This window comes from Orcinus orca, chromosome 12 (genome assembly GCF_937001465.1).
Source record: "Orcinus orca chromosome 12, mOrcOrc1.1, whole genome shotgun sequence".
Lineage (NCBI taxonomy): Eukaryota > Metazoa > Chordata > Mammalia > Artiodactyla > Delphinidae > Orcinus > Orcinus orca.
This window is the reverse complement of record NC_064570.1, coordinates 77,518,197-77,530,965: the sequence shown is the minus strand read 5'-3', so window position 1 is coordinate 77,530,965 and position 12,769 is coordinate 77,518,197. Positions and strand designations below refer to the sequence as shown.

General features: G+C 42.7%; 1 protein-coding gene across 5 annotated transcripts in view; it reads right to left on the bottom strand.

Moving 5' to 3' along the window:
• COL12A1 (collagen type XII alpha 1 chain) overlaps positions 1–12,475 on the bottom strand; it is a 113,457-nt gene extending 100,982 nt beyond the window's left edge. The window contains exons 1-3 of one of the 5 annotated variants that reach the window (XM_049695392.1): positions 12,119–12,475; positions 8,902–9,009; positions 1,677–1,793 (exon numbers count right to left, since the gene is read on the bottom strand). In XM_049695392.1, the coding sequence (XP_049551349.1) occupies positions 1,677–1,793; positions 8,902–8,974 (190 nt within the window). In that variant the 5' untranslated portion in view covers positions 8,975–9,009; positions 12,119–12,475. The remainder of the gene's footprint in view (positions 1–1,676; positions 1,794–8,901; positions 9,010–12,118) is intronic. The other 4 variants (XM_033428616.2, XM_033428615.2, XM_004270109.3 and 1 more) reach the window with 4 other exon arrangements.
• Between the last annotated feature and the right edge of the window lie 294 nt (positions 12,476–12,769).

Below are 12,769 nucleotides of genomic sequence, written 5' to 3'. Positions count from 1 at the left end.
ATTCTAGAAATTCAATAAATGGACTGGCATTGCCTTTACTTGTTACAATCATATTCCATATTTGTTTGTGGACTCAAGTATTCCTCTAGATTAAAGATATACCAGAATATCAAACAAAAATCTCTCATTATTTTTGAATATTAATGGTAGACAACACATTTTTTTATAAATTAGAGATAAAGCAGAAAATAATTTAATTTTAAATGATGCATTGGAGGAGAGCACTGAAAGAAAAAGAAGGGCTGAAAATCAACTCAAAGACAACAAACCCCATAGGCAAAAAGGAACATCTACTGGGAAACAGCATCCTCTTCTACAGAAGTGCATCCTCCGTACTCCAGCGGGGGATGGGAGCATACGCTAATGGGTAACCATGGTCCTCTGAATTGACTTAACTAGGTATCAAACATTTCAAGGTACAGTGTACTGAGCGTTTCCTTATATACTGACAATTATGTACTTCCTTCTAGATTATGATAATGCTCAATTCAATCAGGAAACACAGTAGTTCCTAGGGACTAAGTGACTTTTAAAATTCTTAAACATATTAAATTTTCATCAAAACATAAATAATCGAAAAAGGTAACGAATGTAAAAGAACCCTGAGAAATGCTCCAGGTTTACATGTGGAGCATTGCAGAACCCACCAGGGCCCCCATGGGAAAACAAGACACCAGGGCTCTGCTAGGTTTTTAAGGTATAGGAGTCAGTCATTGCCAACATCTGGAAACCAGATGAACTCTTTTTCAACTGTTTTTCTGCTTTGGAATAAATGAAATAGTTAACGGCAAATATATCTGGGAAGAAAATATTCAAGGAATAAAAAGTAAATTCTTGATCGCTTTTTAAGTTCTCGGATCATATGGGAGAAAAATACTGCTTCCCAATTTCCTGATAAACCAGGATTTAAAATCAGTGGTATTTTTTAAAGGCCACAAGTATGTAAACACGGCTCTGGTGCTAAGTCATGTTGACATCATCTATCGCTTCTGTCAGCCAATACAGACCTCTTCCTACCACTTGGCCAGTGCTAGTAAAACTGGTTATTTTCCCATTCCACGTTAGAAATAAAAGTTAATCAACAGAGATGGGTTCTCCACACTTGGGCAACATCACGAATACTAAAGAAAACTTTTGAGAACAAGCAAAACAAGTTTTCTTCTTTCAAAGACTCTTAGCCTTAGGATCTACAGAATCTATCTAGTAAATCGTTGTCTTCCATCATGGCAGCTCACCACCATCCCAGAATCTGTGTCCTGAGTACTGAAGTGTGCAGGACACTGGGCAAGGCGTAATAACTCACTTCATCACTTGTCACTTGAAGTGTTGGACAGATTAAGTGATTCAAGAAGAATGTCAAGAAGTGATCATTCTATTTTATAAAAGCAAAGATTACCAGCAATATTCTGATCGGGGCGGGGGGAGAAGTCTATTTTTAGTAACAACAGCTTAGCACAGCAAACCAAGTTAATAAAGCTAACACTATAAAAATATAATAACGGGTCCTGGGCTGGAAATCTGGAGATCTGAGTCCACCAAATATCTTGCGACGTTAGGTGAACCTCTCAGGTTTTCTAAATCCTGGCTTCCTCATAATGAAATGGAAGGAGGGGAAAAGATCAGATTATATCACCTTTGATGTCTCTGTCCTAAAATCCCAACATGTCAAAACTTACCCGTTGTGGAGTCCACTGTTATTTTGAAACCCACAATTGGATCAGGTGGTCTTGCCCATGACATATGAACAGTATTTTCATCTATAATTTTAAAATTCAAGTCTGAAGGTGGGTCAACTGCAAGAGAGAGAGTTGATATCAGTTACACTTTCCAATGTCACAAAACGGTCAATTTAATTAATAAAGAATTGTGTTGAGCAAAGCTTACTAAAATTGTCTTTGCATAAATTTGTTTCCAACAAATATAAAAGATATCTTGTTGGACGAGAATAAAATTAAAAGCTGACAAGATGTGACAAAACATCAGAGAGTATACATATTACAGAAGACAGCACAAAACACTTTGGATTCTTGAGTTGCTCGGTCATCCAAGAATGGCCAGCAAAATCAAGCATAATAGAAACATATTTGGATACAAGTACATATACAGGTACAATGAAATCACATATAATAACCACATATGCAAACAATTCACATAACAATTAAGGAACTTTCGATACATGCTGAGTGCATTTTGAATAAGCATGCCAAATCACAACCTGCTTACAACCACAGAGGTTAAGTGAGAACACTGACATAATACATTTTTTCCATAATGTGGAAAAGGATCAATGATATTTTGGTTCATTCTCTGCATCATTGCCTTGTTATTAATTTTTGTTTGATAATTCTCAATCTGTGGCAGAGATGAAAAATGTATTGAAATAAAAAGGAGGAATCATGGGAAATTTAGCACTGTTATGTCTCACAAGGAAATATACATTTAAATGTATATTTGTATTCATATAGACCAATGTTCAAAAATAGTAATAAGGGGTGTCAATCAGTTATAAGTATATAAAGAGTGATATACAGATGTTTATAAAACTAACAAACATTCTGCCTGTTTACACCAATTTGCTGTACGTTTGCAAGGTGTAAACCAACACTGTTATTTTCCTTTGCAGCAGGTATACTCCATACTAGAAGTGGCATTTTAAATTAAAATGCCAGTATGGTCCTTTACAAAACAATGGTTAATTATGAAAAGACAACATCAATGTATATTTATGGACATTTATTTACAGAACTTAAAGAAAATAGTGAGGAAGGATCAGCCATCTGAAGACACGACTGCGCATAAATCTTGGAGAAGTCAATGACAGGAATAATTGAAAAGTACAGAAAGCAATAGTTTACATACAAAACTGTACAGCATCATGCATGTGTCAATGAAATGTTGACTTGTTTTTAGTTTCCCACAATGAATGAAAGCCTCCATGTACAATAGTCGTTACACAAAGACATTCCAGAAATATTTTATAATGATATTCTCTCTGCAGTGTTCATGCCTCATCATGCAGCATTGTACTGACTCACTGTCAGTGCATGGTCGATGCATTAAAAAGTATTACTCTTGAAGCAGGTCCACACAATAAGATGACTTTCCGCCATACTCTTCTTAAAGTGTTTCGGATTGAAAGTATTCCTGGTGAGTCAGAATTTTTGTCTCTCTTTTGAGAGATTACAGTCTCCTTTTAGGTTTTCCTAAAGGTCAATTGAACTATAGCAGTAGCTTTGAGACATGAGTCATAGAATTGAACTGGGGTTAGGTATTTATGTAATATTAATAGCACATTTTAATGGAAATTATACAAATTAAGCAAACGTTTGCTTTAATGAACTGCTGCTTCCAACTGTAGGAGATGGCTTTTTATTCTTATTGGATACGCTAGTAATGGAATGAATGTTATTTTCTTACTATCCATACACAGGCAGTGAGATTAGACTATTAATCTACATGCATAGTTTAATTACTCAACATTCTGCTGTCTGTAACCGTTTTGCGAGGTTTACTGGCAGTCATCACTTAGTATAACAAGCATGCAACAGATGTTAATAGGACAATAGGTATTAAGAATATCATTATAAAATATTGTTCCAGTAGCAATGGCTCAGGACAAATTTAATGCAAAGGCAGAGGCAACTGGCCTGAGCATGCTTTTAAAAAAAATCAGTACATGGAAAAACAGTACCACCAACCTTGCAAGGAAATTGACCTGAAGCAGCAGACATTAGGTTAAAGCTGCTGAGGGGCAGCAGCCGCCCACCTTGTTGATTTCCAAATGACCAGGATTCCAGAAAAACTGAAAAATTGACTGTTGGGAAAAGTCTTTAACATTTCAGAGGACTTTAAGGTGTTTATAGAAACTCAGATGTGGTACTTGGGGATCAAAAGTAGGAAAGAATGGTCGACCAGCTTGTGTACAACAGAGAGCCCTTTCCACTTCTCTTCTTGCCACTTTTATCTCTTGTAAAACCTTTTAGGCTTGCCATTCTGTTTATATATTTTGCTTGTTTGTCTCATGAAAAAAGATAATAAAGCAGGTGTGAGTGTGGACCCCTGTCAACTTGAATCATTAACTTTGAAAATCTTTTATTTTATATAAAAATAATTCACAACCGCCCTTGCATTGTTACAAGCAGCGTCTATGCAGATGCCAGAATATTTCTAGGATGAACTACCTACATAGGGATCATGACTGTAAAGACTCATAGTTGTGTAGAAGAAGAATCTGAACGAAGACAAAGAGAAGTAAAATTATAAATAAATAAGATAGCAATCATATATATTCATAAAACTGAATACTGATAGTGAAGAAACTAAAATTTTAAGTATTCATAACACTAGCAGTTTAAGTTCATATTTATGAATAATGCTTTTTGTTATCAAAAAGCTATGCTATGAAAACTGCATTCTGCTGGTATCTTCCTTAGATAAATTGGCAGGATTTAGGACTTTTTAGGAATAATTATAGCTAGCATTTGCTGAGTGTCTCTTCTGTGACAGGCAGAGAGCTAGTCACTTTATATATTGTCTCCTTCTTTTCTTATGATCACCCAGAAGAGTGGCCTAATTATCCCTGATTAACGGGTGAATCAGTGAAATTCGCAAGGGTTAACACAGCTAATAGGCAGGAAAACTTTGATCCCATAGTCTGACTCCAGAGCATACAGCTTCCTACCATATTTGCTTAAATGTAAAAAATAAGAAATATTTGAGTGAAAGATTAACTTTAGAAACCAATATTGATATGTATTTGCCTATTAAAATATACATAAGTATTTCTCTATAAAAAACCTTTATTTGATGCCTGGTCAACAATCAATATGTGCTATTCAGACATCTCCAATTCAGATACAGATAGAATTTGGTATATTAACTTTACAACTTGTTCAAGCAATTTTGAAACCAAAGTATCTACCTTGATATATAATTTTTTCACAAAACATTGTTTTTAATTATGGCACCCAAGAGGAAGACATAAAAGTTTACCCAGAGGTGGATGGATGGATGGATGGATGGATAGATGGACGGACAGGTGGGAGGAGATTAGTCTAGTAAGATTTGGCAAGTGTATAAAATGTATTAAAGGTAAAGGAAAACTGAGAACACACTACTAAAATATCATCTTGATGAACTAGTAAGACCTTTAGTCTAATCTTTGTGATGGCAACACTGAGAAGGGTACTACCTTAATGGCAGAAACCTTGAGAAGTGCACAAAGTGTGGTTTTACTATATTCAGTATGCATTAGTTTAACTTTTCCTTCCAAAGCTAGTATAAATTTAATGATCTCTGCCATGATACAGATACTCATTTCGTCTGTGTTTATAAGATACCAAAAATAAGCAGTTGAAAAGTTAATATTTTAGACAAGTAATAAATTATTCTGTACAGATTACAAAATGCATCCTTTCATGAAACTGACTGGGTCGACCCGTTTTCAAGCAAGAAAGCAGCATAGTGTGGGCAAACTAGCACGAAACCAGGACTAGAAGACCTGGGTCTTGTCTATGCCTTGTCCCTAGGCAATCAGGTTAGTTGACTGAGTTATTCAGCTTCTCTGGTCCTCATTTTCTCATTTGGAAAATGAGAGGATTAGAATAGATGATCTATAAGTTCCCATCGAGTTTGAAATTTCTGTTAGAACATAAGTTAGACACAGGAGTATAGAAATATACATTAATTAGCCTCTTAACCTAGATGTAAGATAATTAAAGCTTAAGACTTCAACTCACTCATGAACTAAAAATATCCAATCGTTCATTATATATTATGAACTACAAATCAGACTTACTAAAATTACAACTCTATTTTTTTTACAAAACATATGTCCATCTCAAATTCTAGATTAACTAGAAAGGCGTCTAACTCTCAGGGAACGCTGGCCATTAATCTTTAAATGCAAAGCGTTAAATTTTCTAAATGGCAATTTACATACTGTATGATACAGGAACCAAAAATAAGTTACACATTCTAGATCTTACAGAGCACTGGCCAGGTTATAAGGTTAATAAAGTCTATGCTGTAGCTAAAAATTACAAATATTAAAAGCAAAAAAAAATCACTTTCACTCTTATTTCTATGGAACAAATACTGTATTATGAAAAATAAAGTTCCTTGTATAAGTAAGTAGAAGAAAACAACATGACAAAGGTGGTACCCCTATAAAAAAGGAGCAATGCAAAAAGTGAACGCCAAAACCTTTTAATTAAAGGTATTGAGCTTTCAACATATAAAAAAAAGTAAGTAGAAATTGACTGGAAAATAGTATGAATACAAGAGTACAAGTATGAGTTGCAAAAGGGAAAGAAAAGTAGCAATGGCTACTTTTTTTTTTTAATGTACCCTTTTTTTAAAAAACATCTTTATTGGAGTATAATTGCTTTACAATGGTGTGTTAGTTTCTGCTGTATAGCATAGTGAATCAGCTACACATATACGTACATCCCCATATCTCCTCCCTCTGGCGTCTCCCTCCCACCCTCCACAATGGCTACTTTTGAACTCAGATCAAAATAACATATCAAGAAGCAGGGCTGCCAGTTGAATTTGTGAAATGTGCCATCAGAAATACTTCAGAGAAATTCTGTTTGCAGCCCATTGTCCCCAGAAAGGCCTTGGCCACAAACTTTGTTAGCCCTTCCCAGGCTCCTGGGGCCACTTAGTAATTAACACCCGAGCTTTGCTGTCCAGTACTGGAGCCACAAACCACATGTGGCTATCAAGCGCTTGAAATGTGTCCAGTCCAGATGAAATGCGCTGCAAGCATAATATACATACCCAATTTCAGACTTAGCTACAAAGAATGCAAAATATCTTACTAATAATTTTTATATTGATTACATGTTTAAATGGTATTATTATGGATATATTAGGTTAAGTGAAATATGTTATAAAGATTAATTTCTCCTTTTTCTTTTTCCTTTTTTAATGTCATAACCAGAAAATTTTAAGTTACATATGTGGCTTGCATCTGTGGCTCACAATCTATTTCTATTTGACAGTGCCAAACTAGAATAAGGCCCCCTCCAAATAACAGATCTTACAAAAGGATCATTATTAAATGCTGGACTAAGTGGGTGAGAGACAAGAAGAGAAACAGCTTAAGAAAGCAAAAGAAAGAGCTGTATAATGTGGAAATAAATACAAATCTAAAAGATAAATTATGAGAAATACGGAAACAATCAGTAATGTAGACAGTAAAATGTTCTTTTCAACTGCACTTTGCTAACCAGCCATTATCCAATTCAGAACTGATTTTTTTCCATTTACATCATTTCCAACCCAATTCTTGTCCTAAGACTTCTCAACCCTTTCTGATTTTCAAATAACTATTTTCTTAATGAGCAATAAATATGCCACTTTAGTGAATTATCTAAAAATATCTTTAGTAAGGCTTCCAGAAGTTCCTCAAGTGAAATTCCTTCCTAACAACGACATAGAAAGGAACATTAAAGGCAACCTCAGCTGAATATTACTTCACAGAGGCCACTCTGAAAAGCCTCTACATTCATAAAGTATTAATCAGATAAGAAGAGCCAGCACGTTTCCCTCACTTTTCTGAACAAGCCGTACATTTTGAAGACTCTGCTTTGCCCAATCTTAGTCTTTTGTACCTGCAGTCTCAAACTAGAGAATCAAACACAATAGAAAGTTTTTGAAAATCTCAGTGTGGTCATAAAACAGCTCTCCTTCCCCACAGCCTCTAAGAAACACAACCCCCCCCCCCGCCCTACCCCCCTTCCACACTGACCCACACAGAAGTATTGCTCTCCTCCCTTAATTTCATCGGGGGCATTTCTGCATTGGAAAAAAAGTATACATTTCTTAAGATGTCTTTTATGGTATTACCCCATTTACCTTGCAGAACAATAAATCTAGTTTATCAGGTCTCCAACGATAACTGAGAGGACACAGAAGCCCCTCTTGGGTCAATATACAGAAAGGGCTTGTTCCGCGAATGCTGAGAAAGGAAGGCATCAAGTGCACACCGCAGCAAGCCTAAAACAAGGTTAAAACTCTAGCAGAAGTCCTTCGTTTTCCAAGGGCTGGAGCGTACTGAGCCGTTTTGCAGACCCTGAGGCCCTGAGACCCATCTCCGAACCTCTGAGCGACTCCGCACTCAGGTCTGAAGCTGAGGGAAGGAGGGAGGGGTAGGTGGTGCCCGGCTTGCCAGGCGCCCGCTAGCTTCCTAGCTTGAGAACCTTGGCCCAGACCCAACCTGTTCGCTTGGGGCTGGGCCTGGGCTTGAGCCACGGGTCTCGTAGCCCAGCGAACCAAACAGAGACAGCGGCGACCTCGGGCCGCGAGAACACACCCCGCGTCCCGGATCTCTGCTGGCCCGCCAGTCCCCTGGGCGGTTGGGCTGCTACCTCATTTGCCTGCACCGCCCGCCTAGCCGACTGAACTCCCCACAAAACACACAGACGCGCAGAGCCGGCTCTGTTGGAGTCTTTTATTGCGTGCTGTCACCGAGGTCGCAGTCCCGAGCCACGCGCACGAGCGAGCGCGCCCGCGCTCCGGGGCTCCTGGGTACCCCCCCCGGAGGTGTTCGTCCCGCAGAGCTGGGTGCAGCCGTCGCCCCCTCCCGGACGGCTGGTCCTCTCGGAAGGCGGCCGTGTCGGTGGCAGTGTGGACAGCACACCGCAGAGACCAGAGCAAGGAGAGCACACAGCACTGTACGGGACGGCTTAAGCAGAATACGAAAGAGCGAGACCTGAGAGCTGGGAAATGGACAGACCTCAGAGAAGGGGGCGTTTCTCCGAAGGAGAGAAACTCCGGGAGAACACACGAAGCGCAGGGAGAAACACAGCAAGCAACAGAGACAAGAAAGATCTGCTTCTTTCCTTTCTAGACTTCTGCATGGTCACGGGGGAGAAGGAGGGAAGAGCCTTTTACCTTCTGCCTCAATGGAAGACAGGAGCAGGGCCGCGCCCAGGGCGGCGAGCGCTGGGGGAAGCCTGGTCCGCATGCTCGGCCTCGGGGCTCAAAGCCGCATGAAGGGATCTGCGGGAGGAAGCAGTGACGGCGTCAGAACCGGGTCCGGGCAGGCCGGGAGCCAGGTTAGAACTGGAGCCTGGACCCGGGCCAGGACCCAACCAGATCTGCCTTAATAACCATAGGGCCCAGACCAGCATATAATGGGCCTATTGTGAAGCAGTGTAAGTCAAGTTCATCTGCAGCAGTTTAATCACGGGCACTAAGAGAGAGTTCAAGTTTAAAGCGGGTCCTGTTTTCCTGGAGGCTGGCCCTGCTTAACATCCGGGGTGAAGGCCTTACCACGCCCCACATAACTCCATCCCCCTGGGTGATGGCTAATTCAGAGGTCATCTTTTCCCTGACTCAACCAAATGCCTCTTCCAGCTGGGGGTTTTATTTGGCCAGCCGTTTTTTCCTAGCTGCTGAACTCTTTAGGTAACGGTACTTTAGTGGTCTCGGGGTAATTTGGAAAAGTATAATAAACCTCTTTTACTCTCTTTTTTTCTTCATTTTGTTCTGCCTACAAATACGCAGCTCTTGAAGGTCTGACATGGATTATACAGAAATATGTGCAGACCAAGAGAAACCTGACCCCCTGCTAGCTATGTTATCTTCACAGCTGATAAATCTTTTACTCAAGATGAGGGGAAAAAAACAACTCTAAAATACATCATAAAAAGGGAAAGGCAATAGAAGAGACAAAGCACTCCTTCCTGTTTTCCCAGGACTTTTTTTTTTTTTTTTTTTTGCGGTACGCAGGCCTCTCACGGGCCCAGCCGCTCCGCGGCACGTGGGATCTTCCCGGACCGGGGCACGAACCCGTGTCCCCTGCATCGGCAGGCGGACTCTCAACCACTGCGCCACCAGGGAAGCCCCTCCTAGGACGTTTTTTAATAAAATTCTCAGTAATAATTAATCTTCTCATTTAACTGTTCATTTATTCCAGAAGATTACAGGCTTATATGCTCAGGAGGAGAATACATTCTACACTGATTTTTCCTGATTCTGTAACTAGGTTATTAATTCTTTAAAGACAAATAGTCTTATTCGTCTTTTGTGGTTCCCAGCACACAGTAGGTGCCTAACCTATGTCAGTAGAAGGAAATCTTCCAAAATATTCTAAGGTCCAATTCAGAGACAAAAGCTACTAGCAACGAACTTAAAAGTGGGGGGGCTTCCAGAAGCGAAACATAAAAAGAGAATTGATTCTGAGGTACATAAATGATTGTAAGACAACACACCAGGCCTCGTGAAAAAAGAAGTCATGCTTGGGAATTCAAAAATGAGCCACAGGTCGAGCCCTCTTTGAGAAAAGAAACTGACAACCTCCAACCGTGTCTTTCCAAATTATTGGCACAATGTATTAGGGCAGCTTTCCTGGACCTGAGTGTAAATTGCATTTTAAATGTCTGATGAACGGGTGTGCCAAATTGCCCGGAGCTCATTTTTATGAAGCCAAGATTAAACTTTTGTCGCTGCTCTGGGGATCCAAGAACTCTAGCAATTTCTTTCTTCCTAATTAACAACTCTTTGACATTTCTAACCCTTTTCTAAATCAGTGAAAAGCAAGAGGTGAGACTGGCCCATTGTCCCATCATCTGGCCTTAACTTTGCTATAATAATTTCCAACTCTGTTGGCAGTCATGCTCGAGAAAAGTTAAAGGCTAACAGTCGACCCAGCGAAAAACCGTGTGCTGCTTTTTTTTTTTTAAACCTCTTCACTAGCTACAAAAACCTGAGTAGTGGAAGGGCTATTGCCTGGGTCTAGAGCACCACCTATCGGCTACCTGACTCAGCGGCACAAGGAATCATGCCTCGGGGTTATCTGAACATAGAATCAGTTCGGCCAGCCAGCCAGGCATTCCACCCATATGTTCAAAAAAAAAAAAGTTTTATCTCCTTTTAGCCAAAATATTTATATGAATGTTTAGCAGCACTTCATTGAGCACTCTCAGACATAAAATCTGAAAGCGGCCGCCCCTACGTGGCAGCGAGGATTCCCTCACTTCACCCTCCTGTATGAATACGAGTCAATTGCGGGGGTGGGGAAAGGGGTAGGAGACTTACGGGATTCATCTCCTCTTGCCAACTCGTCCCCTCCCCCCTCTCCGCTGGAAAAGGCCAATTCCTTTAACTCCCTTGTCAAGTTAAAAAAGGAAATGACACCCTCACCCCTACCCCGCGGGGTGCCTCCAGATCCCCTGCGCGTCACCCACAGCAACCTTGACATTCGTTACCCAAGGACCGAGTTTAGCGCTCATTTCCTTTCTTGCCCCGTCCCTCCCCAGCGTTCCAGCACACTTCAGAAGGCCACATAATCCGGGGTGAGTTGGGGGGAAAGGGGTCCCAGAAAGCCCCGTAAGGACCCTACGGGTGCCTCCTTTGCTGTACCTCTTCTGCTGCCTGGCTACAGTCCCCGCTCCGTAAATAACTCTCTGATCCCTACCCTCTTTGGATATGGGATGGAAACTCCCCCAGAGGTTCCACGACCCTGAGTAGGGCGTCCACTTATGCACTGAGGGGGAGAGGTCGGGGGAGGGAGCTGTCTCCAGCAGCTGGATAAAGTCGGCCAAAGCTGAGTCCCCGAGAGCTGAGCTGACCCACCATGTGGGATGCTTTGAAAAGCCGAGAAAGGAGCCAGATCACTCGCCCGGGAGTCTGTCTCCGGACACCACACACACCGACGCAGCCTCGACGAGGGGCAGAGCCCTCCGCCGGCCCTCCAAAGAATTCCGCGCCGTGCATCGCTAAAACACCTTCCCTGCGCGCGTGCGGCACCGCGGCAGCCGCGAGGCCCTGAGGGACTGGCGGCCCCAGGAGCCGGCGCGCCCTGCGTCAATTTCAACGAAGCATCTATAGACGAAATCCCTCCACACTCTGGCACATCGAACGGGGTGCTTTACGCGCGCACAGCCTCCCTGCATCAGCTCTTCAGAAAACCTACAATTCTTTCCCCCTCAATGACTCAGACGAATCACAAAAAGCTCAGAATACCCGGCAGATCTCAGGCACAAGTCCAAACGGTCCCCGCTCGGGCTCCTTAGTGGCTTAGAACCGAGCAAGGAAGAGGCTAGAAGCAAGTTTCCCTAGTTTTCTTTGGAAGGGACGAGGTGACGGGGCCGGAAGCCGGACCGACCTGAGGCGGTGGTGACCGAGGTAGCGGCTGCGATAGCGGCTTCCCGGCGTCGTAGAAGCCGGCCCTCGGTGTGGCCCCCGCGCGCCCCGGCAATCGGCGCTGCGCTCCGGGCGCACCTGGCGGCTGCCCGGAGGTGGGCAGCGGCAGGGCCACCGGGGCGGACTTGTAAGAGAAGGAGGATCCCGGGCGGAGAGGCGGGCGCCGCAGGGCAGGCGGAGACGGCCCGGGACCGCAGCTGCCGGCGCGCGGACGCGTCTGGGGCGGCTCGCCTTCGTCGAGTGGGAAGAGGCTCCGCGCCGCGGGCTACTTAATAGAGGGCTGTTCCCAGCTCTCAGTTTACTCGGTTACGAAACGCCTGAGAAGGTGGACGGCTGCCACGGGGTGATGTATGCTCCTCCGGCGGTGAAGGAGGTCTACTTTTGGGAACGTGTGCATACTTCGAGCATTCCTTCTGCGTGAGGTGGCGATCGCCGTAGTAGCAGTGCCCCGCCGGGGAGGAGGGAGGGGGGCAGGGAAGGGGGAGGAGGAAGCGGGGAGGGGGACAGCCGCAGCCGGGTTCACTGCCAAGGGAATCCGCTCACTCCTCCGCTTGGGGCGGGCTGGGGAGCTCGGGTTTCCCTATCCGTGCGATTTTAATAAATTTATTTTTCT